This window comes from Hyperolius riggenbachi, chromosome 1 (genome assembly GCF_040937935.1).
Source record: "Hyperolius riggenbachi isolate aHypRig1 chromosome 1, aHypRig1.pri, whole genome shotgun sequence".
In the NCBI taxonomy this organism is placed as follows: domain Eukaryota; kingdom Metazoa; phylum Chordata; class Amphibia; order Anura; family Hyperoliidae; genus Hyperolius; species Hyperolius riggenbachi.
The window spans coordinates 497,995,303-498,014,908 of NC_090646.1; the positions used below are offsets into that span (position 1 = coordinate 497,995,303).

The 19,606-nt window shown below is 44.2% G+C and overlaps 1 protein-coding gene across 12 annotated transcripts in view; it reads right to left on the reverse strand.

The window, feature by feature from the left end:
• FBRSL1 (fibrosin like 1) overlaps positions 1 to 19,606 on the reverse strand; it is a 754,878-nt gene that overhangs the window by 502,096 nt on the left and 233,176 nt on the right. The window contains exon 1 of one of the 12 annotated variants that reach the window (XM_068243436.1): positions 5,371 to 5,487. The exons of 10 other annotated variants lie outside the window; for them this stretch is intronic. In XM_068243436.1, coding sequence (XP_068099537.1) covers positions 5,371 to 5,376 — 6 coding nt within the window. In that variant the 5' untranslated portion in view covers positions 5,377 to 5,487. Of the gene's footprint in view, positions 1 to 5,344; positions 5,488 to 19,606 lie in introns of those variants that run through there. One more of the 12 variants, XM_068243437.1, reaches the window with a different exon arrangement.

Sequence of the window (19,606 nt, forward strand, 5' to 3'; positions counted from 1 at the left end):
ACTTCCCTCTATGACAGCCGCTAAATAAACAAGAATGCTCACACAAAGATAAGCATGCACACAATTACTATATTCTACGATTATTATGTTAGGTCATTGCTTTTCCTACAGAAAATTCACTATGAAAGGCCTATACATATCACTATTTACGTTGCAAAATAAGCCTGAGTGTTACAAATGCATACAATAATTACATACATTAGATAGCAGGAGGCCAGGAGCAGGGACTTGGGAAAGCAATGTCATTGAAGTAGTACACACAATACCCAGGGTCAGTAGAGCATAAAACAGTCCTTGTGCAAAGCGCTTTTCTTTGTTAAGCAACCATGTTTCGCCCTCGGGGAGAGACTGAACAGTACAGGTTACATAATGTTGTGGCACAGAGCAGTGTTTGCTGCACAGCAAGATATAGCAGCCTGTGCTCTCTTACACAGACCCTTTATTTTACAACTTGTATTGTAAGTGACAAGCCAACTAAAGGTTATGGCCTCTCTCTGCCTCTCTGTTGCTGTTTCATTGCGCTGAATTTTATGCTTATAATTAATGCTTCCAAAAAAAAAACACTTCTGCTCTTGTGAAACGTGGTAAAAGCAGCCTGATATTCCTTGGCATGAATGCATTTTTAATACGGGTGCTTACAAACTAACAGATTTGTTTACACTACGGAACAAAGACTGTCCTTCTCAAAACATCAAATGATTGGTACTTATCCGTTAGCCGGGCGCATCCTCTAGGTGGCGACAAAACTGCACCAGAGTTACATCTTTCCCTACTATCCATGTCGGCCTGGAGGGGGAATAGTAATTAGCGCCACCTGCCGGATGCGCCCGGCTAACGGATAAGTACCAAATGATTTTATTACAAGTTGTACATTACTCATTTTTTTAAAGAATACATTTATTTATTTATAGCCAATCTATGGCCTAGTGCACACCAAAAACCGCTAGCAGATCCGCAAAATGCTAGCAGATTTTGAAACGCTTTTTCTTATTTTTCTGCAGCGTTTCAGCTAGCGTTTTGCGGTTTTGTGTAGCGGTTTTGGTATAGTAGATTTCATGTATTGTTACAGTAAAGCTGTTACTGAACAGCTACTGTAACAAAAAACGCCTGGCAAACCGCTCTGAAGTGCCGTTTTTCAGAGCGGTTTGCGGTTTTCCTATACTTAACATTGAGGCAGAAACGCATCCGCAATCCAAAATCTGCAGCAGCCTGGGAGTATGCGTTTCTGCAAAACGCCTCCCGCTCTGGTGTGCACCAGCCCATTGAAATACATTACCCTAGCGGATCCGTACCCGCAAGCAGATCGCAAACCGCAGCGGAAACGCTCCGGTGTGCACTAGGCCTAGGAGGTGATTCTTCCCAGTAAAGCTACAGTCAGCAAGCATGCACTGATAAATCAAAACATTAATCCCACCTGCCTAGTTTTGTATAGGTCTCCCTTGTGCCACCCAAACAGCCCCGACCTCCTTCCATTGCTCCTTGGTCCGGTTCTGCTGTTTAGGTATAGAGAGGGGTCAGCATGTGTACTGAGGCTGGCCTGCAGCTACATATATCATGTAAGATGTGCTGCAATAGCTGTACAGTGGGACTGAACTTGCTTTTCCCATATACATCAATGAGTCTGAAGGCACCCATGGACCCTGTTATCAGTTTAGCAGTTTCCTTTACTGGGCCACATTTGCTAGTTACAAAGTACTTCATACCAAGAACAAATGCTCTGACCCGATTTGGCCTGTTCTAAAGTCACTCAAATCTTTAGATTTCCCCCATTTGTTTTCAGTTTCCAACACATCACCTTCAAGAACGTACTTGCTGCTTAACACATCCCACCCATTGTAATGGGAATCAGGGATTATCATTTCACATCTCTCCTACTCCTAACAATTACTTATATAAAAATATATATATATATTTAAAAACTTGAAATTTAGGCAGGGAGCACACTTGTCTGTTTTTGTGTGCGCATTTTCTGTACAGAAAAACTGAGGACCAATGTTAATCAATGGGCTATTCCACACTTGCATGCATTTTTTTTCCCATGCAGAAACAAAACTGACAACAGTGCAGCGCAGTGTGCATTTTCTATCAAACATGCATTTTTGTTTCCACACACAAACACACATGGAGTGCAGAAAGCTCATGCAGAAAAACACACACAGAAAACTGACAGACAAGTGTGCTCCCTGCTTTATTTACTGTCTCTGCTCAATTACACAGTCTTTCAAGTGTCTCAGAGCTAAAATGTATGAAATATTGCCCTTTTGTATCTATCCCCTGCACTCAGAAGTAGTTTTCTGCCAGTAAAGTTTTATGGCTGTAATTCCTACTCCGTGAGGATTATGTTATAGTCTGGCTAGGTTCCGACTCGAGAGATACTATAACACCTGCGTGTCTAACTTTTTCAGGCAGAAAAATGTAAACAAAAACAGCATAGTAATATGCTTGGCACTGTACATACACGTCTTATCTCATCATGTCTCCTCAAATACACTTTAAGGCCAGCTGCGAAGAACACATTCCTGCACTCTGCAATGAGTATGTCATTTTCAGTCTCCAAACATGGCACTGTGCTAAATGGGATTTTGGTAAATTCTCAGTAGAAATTCCATATGCCAAACTATAAAAAGAGAGAGTGAGGATCTCTGCAAGGTGTGCCACTGGTGGGACCTCTGGACAGGTTGAGAAGCACTAAATCTTGGAAAACCCTGGTGGATACTTATCCGTTAGCCGGGCGCATCCGGCAGGTGGTGACAAAACTCCACCAGAGTTACATCTTTCCCTACTATCCATGGCGGCCTAGAGGGGGAATAGTAATTAGCGCCACCTGCCGGATGCGCCCGGCTGACGGATAAGTACCCCTTGGTGTACATACTTAGCCAGCTGCTGAAATATTTTAACGTTGCCTGAAAATACTGTTATGTGGCTCCTACCATACATACACAATCAATTATATTCTAAAATATGAATATTCTCCACAGAGAGCTACAAAGCAGTGCTGCATGGGGCTGTAATGTAAGCAAATGTTAAGAACCTTCCAGGGCAATAAATAGGGCCAGTAGTAGCACTCTTTAGCTACAGAATGATACTTAAAGCTGAGTAATTTGCAGAAATCAAAGCTGGCTGTAAAAAGAGCTCTGACACACTTTCTTAATCCTTTCCAAACAATGGGTGGCTGCCACAGTCAACAGCCTTCAGAAGCAGATCAAAGGTTACACATTCATCTAGGGGACAGCAGGCTTGGCACTGCTACTACAACCAGCATATGTTCTACTTGAATGGCCCTTTGTATTTCCTGCAGAGGTGGAAAAGCAAGCTTATCTTGCAGGTTAGACTTGGTGAGATCACTGCAATGTTCTGTGTCACTGCTCATCGCTGAAATGTACTTATTCCATACACAGAAGATCAATTACTGCACTCCAAAGAATTGCATTCGCCTTGCAGTCTGCTCTATGTGCTGTGCATCCTGAAATAATTAATAGGCTACAGAAAACTTCCTACAAGACATACTTTTGACTACAAGCTACTAATCCTCAAATCCATTTTAAACACTTAAAATTGAGGCACAATTAAGGAAGCTTACATTTGAGCAAATCCAGCTCTAGAAATATTACAATGCTTTGCATTCTGCTGAGCGTCTGCTGATCCCTGTATGGGTGACATTAGCACGACATTTAGGATGCCAGTCTGCTGCTTGGTTGAGCTTCTTGTGCCTTTTCTGTTCAGGGCAGCCACATAGGAGACACAAGGGCTGCTCATTCAGACGCTGTTCACTGGCTGACCTGCTGCTCGCATGGGAGTTAGAAGCACAAAGAGGCCTCTCCATGTCAAGTGCGCTGGCGGCGGCAGACTCAGCACCCTGCATATGAATGCACGGCCTGTTAACCACCTAGTGCCAGCAGTCAGGAAACAAGCCAGCAAGCCTCATGCTGTATGGACAGAGAGAGGAGAGGTCAGTTCCCCTCCACCTTCCCAGCAGTGCTGCCATCACACAACATTTTAGCACAATTAAGCTCTGGGCAGTTTGTCACAGCAGTTTCCACCTAGGCTTAACACAGTCTAATCACAGGCTAATTGGATTTAATTAGTGAGTGTCATGGAAGTTCAAACAAGGTACACATTATCTTTTTAAGTACACCACTCATCCACCTGACCGCTCTTCTGCTTAAAGGGAACCAGAGACGAAGCACCCTTGTGTATTTTACCATAGAAATCAGTGGGAACATTAGAGAAAACATTTACCATGCTCTCTGTTCCATCCTCACTGCTAAAAGTGTCTGTTATCTAGCTGAGATAAGAATCCTGGACTGAGCATTGATTCTGGCTTTGCTATAATGACTCAGCTATAATGATTCCTGAGCAAAGCCAGCAGGGGGCAGGCTTGGACTTGAAGACAGCAAAGAACACAGTCTCAGCTATAATTATTCTGTAGCAAAGCCAGACCGACTGCTTAGTCGGGATTCTTATCTTAGAGGTGATAACAGGCAAATTAAACAGAGAACAATGTAACAAAGAGCAGATTAGGTGTTTACTGTCATGTTCCCACTGATTTATAAGGTAAAATACATGAGGTTGCTTCATCTCTGGTTCTCTTTAAAATGCACAGTCAACATAAACTGGACAGACCTAGAATGTGGTTTTTCCTTTGCCTGAATTATGAAGGATGTTTAAAAAAAAGTGTGTATATCTAGAAGGTATGGTCAAAGAGATGCAAATTGCTACTAGTTGATGCAAACGCAAACCGGAACTAAATCAAACTAATTTCTTCCATGTTGACATACCTCATTAACATTTTTTATAAGAGCAAATTACTCTCCGACCTGCTGACCTAAGCTTCAAATGCATAACTCTGGTGATTAGTCCAAGTTTGCGCCCAGCCTTAAGCTGGCCACACACTAGGCCGATTACCCACCGATCGACAGCAGATTCGATCACTGGGATCGAATCTGCTGTCAAATCGTTCATGCTAAACGCTAAAATAGAACGGTCCCGTCGAACGCTCTGTGCGGGAAATTACCGGCGGTAGGGAGCGCATCGCTAGCGGCGTACAATCGAGACAGGTATACATTACCCGAAGCTGGCTCCCGGCATCTTCTCCGCAACAGGCGACAGCGGCAGCTCAGCAGATGGTGAATCAGTTTCAGGCTGAAATCCCTCTCTGATCAGATTCGATCAGAGAGGGATCTATCTGTTGGTCGAATCTGATGGCAAATCAACCAGTGTATGGCTACCTTTAAAGTCAAAATCTTAAAATGTAAAATATATGTAAATACATACAAAGAAGAAGCATGTTTCTTCCAGAGTAAAAAGCTAAAAATTACTTTTCTCCTATATTGCCGTTACTTACAGTAGGTAGTAGAAATTGGACATTACCAACATGTTTTGGGCTAGTCTATCTCTTCGTGGGGGAAGCTCAGCATGCCTTTATTTTTTAGAAAAACACTCCCTGAAAAAGATTTATACATGCTAGCCAGCCTCCCTGCCTGCTGCACACTTTTTTGGCAGTTGGATGGAGCAACTGCCATTCACTAAGTGCTTTTTAAATCAAAGAAAACCATGAGATGGGCTAATCCAAAACCTGTCGGTTTTGTCAGATTTCTACTACTTACTTTAAGTGACAGCAACATAGGAGAAAAGTAATTTATGGCTCATTTTACTCTGGAAGAATCATGCTTCTTAAAGGGAAGGTTCAGGGAGTGGGAAAAAAAAAATTCGGTACTTATCCGTTAGCCGGGCGCATCCGGCAGTTAGCACTGATTACTATTCCCCCTCCAGGCCGACATGGATAGTAGGGAAAGATGTAACTCTGGTGGAGTTTTGTCGCCACCTAGAGGATGCGCCCAGCTAACGGATAAGTACCAAAAATTCATATCCACTTACCTGGGGCTTCCTCTAGCCCGTGGCAGGCAGGAGGTGCCCTCGCCACCGCTCCGCTGGCTCCCGGTGGCCGACCCGACCTGGCCAGACCGGCTGCCAGGTCGGGCTCTTCTGCGTTCCACGTGGGCGCGCTGACGTCATCGGACGTCCCTGCGCAGTACAGCCCGGAGGACGTCCAATGACGTCAGCGCGCCCCCGTGAGGCGCAGATTGGAGCGCAGAAGAGCCCGACCTGGCAGCCGGGCCTGGCCAGGTCGGTCGGCCACCTGGAGCCTCCGGAGCGGCACCGAGGGCACGTCCTGCCTGCCACGGGCTGGAGGAAGCCCCAGGTAAGTGGATATGGATTTTTATTTTTTTTTCCCACTCCCTGAACCTTCCCTTTAACACTGCAGGGTGGAATACTGAGTACCCCCTTAGTGGCTGCAAGAGCTTTTAAGTCTGACAGAAGAAAATCGCTACACAAATGTTAGCATTATTATTATTAGTTAAGCAGAAGGTTCTGTTTAACCTCTTGAGGACCGCGGTCTTAAACCCCCCTAGTGACCAGGCCATTTTTTTTTTTTTTTTTTTACTAATGGGGCCACTGCAGCTTTAAAGAGAACCTGAACTGAAAATAAAAAGTCAAAATAACCATACACAGGTCGTACTTACCTCCTGCGTAGTCTACTCCTCAATCTCTTTCTCCTCTCCTGCATTCCATTTGTCCACTATGATCAATGGAATTCTCCATCCTCCATTTTCAAAATGGCCATTACCCCATAACAGCTTCCTGGTCAGTACACTGTTAAACTGTAACCGACCACTTGAGCCATAGGGAAACATGGAAATTACCTTGCACATTAAGTTATAACTGACAGCTGCTGATATATAAAAATGTCAGCAACTGGTATATTTCAGTTCTGACAAAATATTGTCAGAACTGGTAGGGATCACTGTAAGAAGAAAATAGTGAGCTAATGAGAGGAAATGACGGTGAGGTTAGTATGTAATATTCATTTGCAGCTACGTCATGTGGTTATTTTAAATAATTTTCACCGCTTCAGGTTCCCTTTAAGGCCTCACCACAGGGCCGTACAACTCAGCACACCAGTGATTCCCCCCCCCCCCTTTTCTTCCCACCAACACAGCTGTCTGTTGGTAAGTATTGATTGCTCCCAGGATGTTTGTTTTTGGGGACAAATATTTATTTTAATAAGGCTTCAGCCTATGACAGTCTTTGTGCCTCTAGAGGGGACAGCCCAGCCGCGTGACATGGCTGTCCCCAGTACAGCGCTGCCTTAAATCGCACCGCTGTACAGTGTTAATAGATGGTGGTTTCGCTGTCTAACAGTCTCTGAGCGGAGATCGCCACTGGGAGACTGATGGCGGAGTGGAGCTCCGTCATTCACGTGGAGATGTGCGCGCATTAACAAACGTGATTTCCTGCAATCTCCGCCCAGAGCCATTCACGCCAATTGGTGTGGAGCAGTCGCTAAGCAGTTAAGATTCAGGAAGGAAGTTAAGACTACTGTCAGGGTCACGGGTTTAGGGTAAATTGGTTATGAGGGGACTAGGGTGCGTTTGTGGAAGTGGTGGTGGTGTCAATGTATACGCAATCAGGGGCTAAAATTCAACCATTATATCCTACATTAGCATGAGCAAGTAGCTATGTGTGGCTTTGGCATGTCCACAGAGATTCTGCTTCACATAAATACATTTTCACCTACTTTGCATGTACTGCACACTGTAGACAAGCACCTGCAAGATGTAAACTGTTGCATTGCTAATCAGTGAAATTACAGCAGAGAACAAATTAATCACAGAATCCCAGGCTGACAAAACTCTTGTAATGAAGCCAGAAATCACATCCTGAAACAAGTGAATACACAGCCTAATTTACTAAGGAATCTCCATAGACCCACAAGAAGCTCCTATGGGGATATCCAGTGGTCAAGCAAACCTGGACTGGATTGTCAGCTTATGTGAGGTAAAAATTACATCTCCCGCCTGGGTCATACTGAATCACAGGGGGGATTACTGGAGAATTTATCAATTAGCAGTTCAGTACACAATATTTGAGTCTGAAGAAGATTTTATAATACTGAAAGCCTTCTCTATGAATATTTTAAAGTTTGCCAATAAATGGCATCATCCTTCGTCAAAACTTTTTGCTTTAACTGATGGCTGACATTATACAACATAGGGCCAATGCACACCAATAAAACGCTAGCGTATCCGCAAACGCTAGTGGTTTTTGAAGCGGTTTTTCAGAGCGATTCTAGGCATGTTTGGACCGATTTTCTAAACATGCCTAGCGTTTTTTGCAGCTATTTTGTGTAGCATTTTTTATATTTTGTTACAGTAAAGCTGTAACTGAACAGCTTTTGTAATAAAAACGCTTGGAAAGTCGCTCTGATCTAGCGCTCAGAGCGATTTTCCACTTTCCTTTACTTTACATGGAGGCAGAAATGCCTTCAGAAATCCGCAAAAATGCTGCAGGACCCGAGTTTGCGTTTGGGGAAAAAACGAACCGCTCTGGTGTGCACCATCCAATTGCCATACATTAGCCAAGTGGTTTTCAACCTACAAGTGTTTTTAAAAACGCTCAGAACGGCTCTTGGTGTGCAACAGCCCATAGTTTTAGAAGTTGTATAGCTGCAGTCTCATGCAGGTGACCACATTGAGGCTCCTTACACATTATGTAGAATACACTGCAGTGTGGTTACTCTTCAATCCCACCACAACATCACCTTAAAGGGAACCTGAGGTGATAAGCATATGGAGGCTTATTATTTAGTATTTATATAGCGTCGACATCTTACGCAGTGCTGTACAGAGTATATTGTCTTGTCACTAACTGTCCCTCAGAGGGGCTCACAATCTAGTCCCTACCATATTCCTATGTCTATGTATGTATTGTGTAGTGTATGTATCGTTGTCTAGGGACAATTTAGGGGAAGCCAATTAACTTATCTATGTTTTGGGGATGTGGGAGGTAACCAAAGTGCCCAGAGGAAACTCACACAGACACGGGGAGAACATACAAACTCCTACATCACCGTGCTGCCTGTGCACATATATACACGTATGTAGCAAAGTGCAAAATTACAGAAACAAGATCAATAGATAGAATATCGTCTATCAGGCATCTGTACCATACTATAGAATATAACTGCATAAAAAAACACCAACGAGAACAGTAGATTAAAAATGAAATGCAACCATTTCTTTATACCTATACTAGAAAGCCACGTGAATATTAAGAACTGCTAGTTTATGGCACCCCTGGAGGGGAGTTTTGAAAAGGGTCAGGGTAGCTTCACACTGATACATTGCACTGAAACTAGAAAATTGTTTAAGGCTAGTTTCACACTGACATGAAAGCAATGGAATTAGATTGTAACTAGCAACCTTAGCTCGTTTAAAAACGGGCTGTAGGTCTGTCATCGTCGGCGCGCACGGACACCCGCCCGGCCCCAAGGCACGGCACATGCACAGTAGCGCAAACGCAGAGACACACAGGGACAGGACGCAGAGACACAGCGGTTTTATTATATAGGATGGTACATTCACATAAGTACGGTGTGACAAAATCCATCAAAGTCATGTGAGACATGCTGCCCGTTACCGGACAATGGTGTGCACATTTACAGCTGTCGTGAAGCATACTTTTATGTAGTGTATGCTACACTGTACGTGTTACATGGTATGTGTAACACACATTGCGACTTTTCCCTTCCAGTGCGATCATGTTTTTATGGGATATGCAACGCAATGACCCAGTGTGAAACCAGCCTTATCGTCTTTTGCTAGCTTTAGTTCACAGCTGCTGTACTTTTGTAGGAAACTTGCTGGAAACCATGGCAACTGGATTCAGTATGGTGCTACAGAACTCGCCTCTCTCTGTCTGTCATTATTTTGTAAATCTGCACAAACCAGGAAGTAACATACATTGCTCTCAACTCATCCCAGCAGCTTGGCTAGTTTACTGCAATGATACATTCATTCCCAAGATGACATGGCATGATGCTTACCAAGTAAAGGGATTACTGCATGTATATGCAGTAGCTAGGCATAATCATTAATCTCAGTAGCAGCTTCAGACTGTCACCAAGAGGCACATGACTTTGCTTTGCATGCAGCAAAGAGCTGAGCCAATACAGATAGTCAGGAAGTGCATCTGGTTAAAGGAAACCTGAAGATTTAAAAAAAAAAAGTTTCACTTACCAGGACTTTCTGCCAGTCCCCTGCAGCCACCCTCTGCCAGCATCGCCCTGGACAGATTCGCCGACCCTCGTTGTGGCTAAGTTGCGGTATCGCAGAATTGCAAGACTGTGCGACCCTGCTCTTTCTGCGCATGAGCAGGACGGCGATGGCGACGTGAGCGAGGACGTGCACAGGCATGGCCGTGCAGGCATAGTGCGGCGCCGTCGACCTGCATTGAGCATTGGAGGAACATTCCAGGATGACGCAGGCACAGGGCGAATGCAGGGGGCTTGGAGAAGCTCCAGGTAAGTGAAACTTTTTTTTTATCTTCATGTATCCTCATGTTCCCTTTAAATTCCAAACTGCATACAATCTGCATGCAGCTCAGACTGATTTGTATCTCATAGTGCATCTCTAGCAATGGCTTAAGGGGGGGCCATACACTAGCCGACAAACCAACCAATCGACCATTATAATCGAATTGGATGAAAATTGGTGCTGCCAAGTGCATGTCCGACCGACAAAGCGACCAATTTCGGGACAGAAATTGGCCGCATGATCGATCGCGCATGCTGGTAAATTTCAGGCTGAAGTTGGTTGGTCGGGTGCGCGGGAAAGCGCCCAAGTGTGAACTGGGCCTAATGCAGTTTTTTGACATACATACATACAGTACATACATACAGTATTTAAAAAATGTTTTGATAAGGAACATTCCTTAAGTAAAGCAGAGAAGATATATTTTACAGCACTGAGGTATGAAGACATCCAGAAAACCACATACAGCCGTTTTCCAGGCATTTGCAATCTGGCTGACAGTGTTATGAGGTGGCTAAACCAGGTGTTTGGCTGCTCTCATATCCGCCTCTCCGCAATTAATTCCATACTTCACTGCAAAACAAAACAATTCTGCCAAAGCCAGTACACACAAAGAACACACACTACAAGTTGTGCTCTTTCTACTGCCCTCAGCTGCACCACCTCCCATCTGAATATTGTACAGGCTGATAGGTTAGCACAATGACAAAGCACACCTGAAGTGAAAGAAATATGGAGGCTGACATTTATTTCTTTTTAAACTATGGAGATTGCCTGGATGTCCTGCTGATCATCTGCTATCTAAAAAAGAAGGTGAAACTGACAGATGAAGGCAGGATTCGGTGACAGGTAGACCTGCAGCACATGCAGTGTCTGGAATAACTGAACAGGTTAAAACTGTGCTTTCTAATCATATCCCAAGTAGCAGAGCAAATCCAACAGATCCGATGGTGAAGGGCAGATGTGAACAAATCCTACTGTTCAACGTAGGATCTTGTTTTTGTGTTAGCTCTGCCACCATGAATAAAAAGATCACAGTTTTCCATTGTAGTGTTAACTGGCCCTTAAAGTGTATGTAAAAAAGGTCTTAACGGCCTACTATAAATTGTAGGTGGCTACAATTTATAGTAGGCCGTATTTATATATAGTAGGCCGTATTTATATATTATATATCCAATGAGAATGTGTCTTCTCCTGTGAACACTTTTGGCCTGTATTCAGCTGAGACACTGCTAGCAGTGTTTATATTCTCTTGTTTGTTTTCTTATCAGCTACTATTGTAATTACTTTAAATCACTTCCTCAAGTTCAGCAACTGTGCAAAAAGCTTCCCCACTGAAGAAGAAAGTGCTGTGTTTAACTGTTTGAATGCTCTTCTGCTACCAGTGTTTCTTCTGGTAATACCTTTTTTTTTGCTATAAAGAATATTATAGAGCAAAGAAGAAATGTTGAGTTTTATATCACTTTAACCGGATACTTGTAACATCAAGTTGCTCAGCAAAATGAAAGTACTGATTGTCTCAACAGTTATTTTACTAAAGAAAGTTATGAAAGAAAGCAAACATCTGACTGGTTCCTTAAAGCAGAGTTCCCCAACCCTGTCCTCAAGGCCCACCAACAGTGCATGTTTTGTGGAAATCCAGAGAGGGGGTTAATCAGCTCTGCTGAGACACTAATTACCTCACCTGTGATTGTGTGCGGTATCCTGCAAAACATGCACTGTTGGTGGGCCTTGAGGACAGGGTTGGGGAACTATGCCTTAAAGGGATACTGTAGGGGGGGTCGGGGGAAAATGAGTTGAACTTACCCGGGGCTTCTAACCGCCCCCCGCAGACATCCTGTGACTGCGCAGCCACTCCCCCAATGCTCCGGCTCCGCCTCCAGTTCACTTGTGGAATTTCAGACTTTAAAGTCTGAAAACCACTGCGCCTGCTTTGCCATGTCCTCAAGCCCACTGATGTCACCAGGAGCGTACTGCGCAGACACATATCATACTGGGCCTGCGCAGTATGCTCCTGGTGACATCAGCTGGATCGAGGACACTTCAACGCAGGCGCAGTGGTTTTCAGACTTTAAAGTCTGAAATTCCAGAAGTGAAGCGAAGGCTTAGCCGGAGCATCGGTGAGTGACTGCACGGACACAGGATGTCTGCGGGGGACCATTAGAAGCCCCTGGTAAGTTCAACTCATTTTCCCAAGACCCCCCTACAGTGTCCCTTTAAGGGCCTATTTCCACTACATGCAGATTGGATGCAGAAAAACTGACTCCAATGAATGCCTGTGGGAAAATCAGCATCAGAAAAATTGCATTTATTGGAAACAGGCCCATAGGCTTTCATTGGAGTCAGTTTTTCTGCATTCAATCTGCGTGGAGTGGAAATAGGCCCTTAACTAAATCCTCTATGTTCCTTGTTCTCTGCTCCTACAATTCAGTTGCAGAGAACAGAACAGAACACAGTACCAGCATGTTAGACTGCCAGGACAAAGTCCGTGGAAAAAAAAGAGACCCACAAATTGTCTCAAAGCTTCCTGGATCTAGAGGGGGAAATAGCAGATACATACGAGCAATAAGAGACGAACAAAAACAAAATATGCTCATTTAGACTGTGATGAAATCATAAAATTGCATGAGGCAATACATTCTAAGCGCCTCTACAATCATCTGCTGCTACTGAGCCAAAGCTGTAGCTCCTAATTGATTGTAGATGTTAATCTTGCTAGACTCTTGTTCTAGCCGTGTGATTTATTATCTGAATTAATGACAGATTACTTCAAACAGCATACGTTACTGCTTCACACAATAGCTCAAAATGGATCTGCCAACTGATTCGCAAGGAACAGCTGAGCGGGGAAACATGCGAGCGCTAATCAGAAGAGCAAGGGTAAGAGAGTCTAATACCTGCCATCATATTTCATATGTGGCCGGTGGAATTTCACACTAATTGCTCATTAATTGACCCAATCACTAGATGCTCACAAGTTCATTTGCACTGGCATGTTAACTCATCACTGCAGTTTCCAATGCTGACCTTATGTGTTGAATATTAGATACATTACTAAGGTAATGCTTCATAAAATACAGATTAATCATTCACAAATTAACCATGGAGTGATAAACTAGATCATCTGTATCAAGCAATACATGATCAGATCTCACGTGAGGAAGTCTCAGCCTGCTCAGATCCATAATGGTCCCAGTCAAGCAATAGTACCCCGGAGTGGTGTGCTTCCAACAAAACCTGGCAAATAAAGACTTCCCGAGTGCTACAGCAATCCAGGGAGATTTGTTTTTGTTTCCTTTGGATCAAAACCACTGATTTGTGTAAGGTTGCATCTGATGTGAAGCCGCTGAGGCTGGGTTCACAGTGGCCAGTAGCATAAAGGTGGCCATACACTTGTAAAGGTGGCCATACACTTGTAAAGGTGGCCAAACACTTATAGATTTGCAGCAGTTTCGACCATCAGATAGATTTCTGTCAGATGCCTATCAGGTCGAATCTGACAGGAATGTATCTGATGTGAGCCACACAGTAGGTATCTGTGAGGAAACGCGGAAAAGCCGCCGCAAGGGCTCCGAGTGAGGCGGCTGTTTACGCGTCTAACATGGCGGCACAACGCGAAGAAACCGCTGCAGGCCGCATGGGCAGAGCTGTGGAGTCCGCGTTGGATGCGGCGGATTGTACGCATGGCAAAGCAGATGGCATTGCGGCTGGACGTGGGGAAACCGCCGCTCGCTTAGAGTGGTCACATTGCAAGACATGTCTGGTGTGGCTGGGACTGCTAGTCCACACAGGTTCAGAAGGACGCGCGCGCGCTGAGAGGCAGAGCTTATATGACAGCCAGAAAAGGGTCAGCTGACCAGGCGGGTCAGCTGACATTTTCACCACCTGCCATTGGTCCAGCACTTAGGGGAGGCGCCGGAGACCGCTTTGCTATATATACTGGTTGCTGGTCATTCTCTGGTTGTCTGCCGTTGCGATCACTACGTGGTAGCACTCAGACCTTGTCTGTATCTGTGTTCTAGCATAGTTTCCAAAGGTGTTGACATCAAGGAGCTCACACCTTAGCAATAGGAATATTGAACTGTATTATTTGTTATGACCTTCTGCCTGTCTGACCATTCCTCTGAACTCTAATTCTGTACCTCGCTATTTCTGTTACTCTGTTGCCAATCTCTGCTCGTTCCTGGACTCTGTATTGGCCTCCTGATTCTGTACTGTGCTATTCTGATACTCCGTTGCCAAACCCTGTGTTTATTGGATTCCGTATCTGCCTCCTGAATCTGTACCTTATCTGTCTGTGTGTTAACGACCTGGCTTGCCGACCCCGAGAACTGGCCTTACTGTTAGAGGCAGTTCACAGACCTGTTAGTGACACCCTCTCCCACGGGTGTCACTCTCGCTCTGTCCTTCCTCCCCTCAGCCTAGCTCCTCTCCCCTGGGGAGTCTAGGCCAGAGGAAGGAACATACTTCTGGAGAAGTACTCAAAGTATACTGTTGCATCTAAACACTCACTTGTTCATCAGGTGTCCAAAGGTTAGTAGATATATTTGATTATCGGTGATACTGCAGATCACCAATAATCGGGTATATTCTGTATTCTCGGTGATACTGCAGTTCACCGGTAATCAGACCCTCACTGTGTTGCACCGATCGTTACAGTATCGAGGTTCAATAGATTTCAGAACGAAATTGGATCGAATTGCAGTGTTGCAACATTCGATCCAATGCAACCTTATGGAGCATCGGTCGGGCTGCCAGCAGCCGATCGACCAAGATTTTCAGTCCGGACCGATCGATCAAATCGATCAAAATCGGCCATAGAACGATCGATCTGCCGATCAATCATGCTTTCTGCTACATCAAATTCTAGCCGATTCGATCAAAACGGTCGAAACGGTCGTCGATCGATGGCTAAAATCGACCAGTGTATGGGCCCCTTTAGGTTAGCAGCAGATAGATCAGCAGATAGATTTCTGATCTGATGCGTTTAGGAACATTTTTTACTAGGAACAGATTTCCAATAGATTTCAGTATGAAATCTATTTAACCTCCCTGGCGGTATTGATTTGTGCGGCTGTGCGGCCGCGGGAGGGTTTTTTTCACTTTTTTTTTTTTTTTTTTTTAGCATGTAGCTAGCCTTCTGAACGGGATTTCCTTGAGGGCTTCCCCCGACACCATGGTGATGGAGTGACGTCATCGACGTCGCGACGTCACACGGAGTCCCGATCCACCCCATAGAGCATCCTGGCGCCGATTGGCCAGGCTGCACAAGGGGTATGCGGGGGGGGGGCCTGTATCGCGGCGGGTAATGGCGCATCGGCGATTGCAACAAACATGCAGCTAGCAAAGTGCTAGCTGCGTGTTTGAAAAAAAAATTATGCAAATCGGCCCAGCAGGGCCTGAAGAATCCTCCGCGGCGGCTTACCCAGTGTCCAGCACGGGGTTACCGCTAAGGAGGTTAAAATCGATCTGATGGCATTTTTATGCCATCAGATTTCCATTAGATCCAATGCAAATAGATAAGCAATCTCAACAGATCTACCTAGATTTTCCAGCATATCGATCGAAATAGGTCGCAAATCGGCTGAGCGTATGGGCCCCTTAACGCACACGTTATATTGAGTGTGAACTGCAATGGTTAAAAACAAGAAGAGAATCGAGAGCCTAATATGGTGCAGTATGTGGAGTTGAATAAATGATTTGTCAATTCTGTTTTATCGAGACTCGAGTGAGTTTTCTTTTTTGTAAGAGGGAGGTAAGTCCACCCTAACATCCCCTCTCTGCTTTTAAACTGTTTTTAAAACGTTTTACTCTACTCTGGCGCCTCTGTATACCGAGCTTTTGCTGAACTGCAATGGAGACTGGATATAGACTTTAATACAAAGCCTGCACTATTATTATTATTTATATAGTGCCCACATCTTCTGAAGAGCTATACAGAGTATATATAGTCTTGTCTAACTGTCCCTCGGAGGAGCTCACAATCTAATCACTATCATAGTCATATGTCTATGTATGCATCGTGTAGTGTATGTATTGCAGTCTAGGGCAATTTTTTTTTCAGGGGGAAGTCAATCAACTTATCTATCCAATATTTTTAGTCAATAGTGGTTGGTTGTAATGGGTAAAAGGCACCCTTTTAAAAGGAGAGATAATATAAGCAGATTGTTGCGATCCACTGGTTGGCAGAAAAATGACATTATTTCTGCACTGTTTTATGCGGCTGAATGACGCATTGTCAAGCAATACACTACACACTGGCAGCAAGTGGAACGAGGAGGGTCACTTGACTGTCAACCACCCATTATCTTAAATCATTGTGACATGTAATGTATGACATTTTCTTCACAGTGTATGGCTGGACTAGGGAAGATCTTCAATTTTTACTGTAAGACTATGTGTATTACAGTATGAGCAGCAGCAGGTGCCCCAATAACACAGAGCATTATTCCAAAACAGCTAGTACTCACAAAACAGGAAGGAAAGTGACAGTATTTAAAGTACTTCTGACCCTGGGGAAAAAAATAAATGAAGCCTATAAGTGTGTACACACGTCCTGATTTTCTGACCAACTTGTCGTTTGAATGACAAGTTGGGTGAGTGTACGCGCAGTCGAGTGACTGATAACAGACGTTTTGCCCGATCCGCTTGGAGGATCAGTTGGACCAACTGTCGTTCAAACGGCTGTCAGGTCTGTATGTGTGTACAAATGACCAGCGGTCATTTCACCAACTAATAAGTCAAAGTAAATTGGATGGGAGCTGGCAAAGAGAGTAGGACAACATGTAAATTAGTCCCTCGGCCGCTTTGTTGGACGTGTGTACGTGACGTTTGAACGACTTGTTGTCTGCCTGATAAGTCGTTAAAACGTCCGATGCAAACGACAATCAGGCACAAAGTTGGACGTGTGTATGCACATTATGGCTGGCTAGATTACCTCGTCCTGAGCAACCCGACGCTGCTCATTGTCCTCGTGGTCGGCCCAACCCCAGTCCACTAAATTTTCGACTGGATTCTTTAGTCGAATAGTTTTCCAGAATGCTACTCCCAAGCTTTGCCATGCGATTCAGAAATGCGCAGGTTCAAGTTCTGAACCGCACATCCACAGCAAAAGCAAGTGCTCATCCACAAGTGCATAATTTTACTGCGCAGTTTGAAACTTACACCTGCACAGTTCAGAATCACTCTGCGCCACTCGGAGGTAACAGGTCCAGGTACGGGGAACAGGAAGGGCCCTGAGGAAAACGAGCAGCGTCAGGACACTCAGGAGGTAATCTAGCCCTCCATTGGCTTCATTCAATAATTTTTGTCCTGATTCAGTGGTACTTTAATCCTTCAACTGCCAACTTAATTAGTGGCTTGCAAGTGCTCCAGACCTATTTATATTAGAAAATGTTATTTCTTACTCATGTTACTGTATTTCTTTGCTACTAATAGTAACTGTTTACTGTTGGACAGGGAAAACACTTGTTAAAAATTTCAAGTGCTTTTTAGTATATTGTAAAAAGCGCACTGGTGCACTTATAATGAAAGTGAATCGGCGGCTTGTGCTTCAGATTTTTCTCTTTTCCAACTAAATTGTAGTTTGATGCAATTAAAAAATTGTGTGTACAAACAAAAAATCATGCATGGAAACTGCGTACAGAAACCAGATCACATTTTGATGCAGAAATGAAAAATTGGTTGTGATATCGCACCAACAAGTGTGGTATTGCAATGGTTAGTAGGGCTCAAGCCTCAGTGGAAGGACTGTAGCAATAAACAGAACAGAAGTGCGAATGAGGCAGTGTAGGCGTGTGTATACCCCACTAGGGTGTAGTGTAGGGAGGCAGGAGAAATAGCAGTGGGCTAATGACATCAATTGCTGTACAGCCCAAAGTCCCGAGATCACGTAATCATCATATGACCACAGGGCATTCTGAGCGTATGCACCGCTGCACTGTGTTGTCCACTACAAGATAACTCGTGCTCGTCACCTAAAAGGTTGATTCCCCAAGCACAAAAAGTGCAAGTATTGCTATAAACAATTATACATTGCTGTCTGTTATAATGTGTAGAGGAACAGGCAACGCAAAGAGGTAAGTGGATTCAGCATGAACATACCTCTGTGCTATCCTAAGGACTGGGATGCACTAGGAGCACTTTGGCAGCGCTTGCCGTTTGCCAGCAATTGGCAAAGCGCTACACCAGTGGATCCCAATGGGGGTGGTCCCACTAGCAGCGCTACAATCACTTTTCTTAGAGGTCGCATCAGTGGCTAAAGTAGCCAAATCGCGATTGCTCCGTGAAATCGCTGTACTTTAGGTTTCCTGTAAAACTGCCGATAGCAGTGTAGTTACTGTTTTTGTTTTATTTCACAGGTTTATGTTAGCAGGTGATTTACTATACCAATTAATTCCTGCACAGACTTAAATTTTGCCAGGGGGGACATTTACATTGCGTGCAAGTCCAAAAATGTAGATTTATTGCAGCTGTGCATAATTTATGATAGCAATTGCTTGGTTGTAGTAAATTATATGCATATATCTGCAAATCACCAACACTGCACGTCTGTCTGCGAGCCTCCCCGGTGGCTGCATTTTTCCAACTTCTTCAAAGAAGCTACTAAATCTCATTCTAGAACTGTCCATTCATACTCAGTATACAGCAGTTCAGAACGAAGAAAGGGATTTAGGGCAGGTAAAAGGAGGAAGCCAGGACAGTATTTCCAACACTTTGCCCAAGCTAATGAATAAGCCACACTAGAAGATGACCTGTGACCTCAGTTGTCTTGGCACTTGCTGCAAGTAAACCAATCTGTTTAAACTTTTATCATAACTGACAGGCTATTACAAACTCTACTGATTCATTACAATGTCCTGACCTCTAGCATGCCCTTTCTGACAGGAAACTAGGGATCTTGAGTGGTGAGACAACCACAAGCTAGATAAAAAAATGTTTACAGAAGATCTTACAGTAACACCTGTGAGGTACTCTAATGCTGGGAATACATGGTTCGTTTCTGCCACTCGATCGTCTTTGCAGCGCGATTCCACAATCGATTAGCTTATCTTCTGCTCGTTTTTCTTATCTTTTTCTATTTACCTCTATGAGAAATCGAGCGGCAAAACAATCAAACAGGAAATCGGACATGTCGGAAATGATCTTTCGAGCCATCTGGCTCAAAAACGAACCATGTATTCCCAGCATTACACGCTTTTCTGAAGATTGATTTTATCTGGAAGCAGACCAGC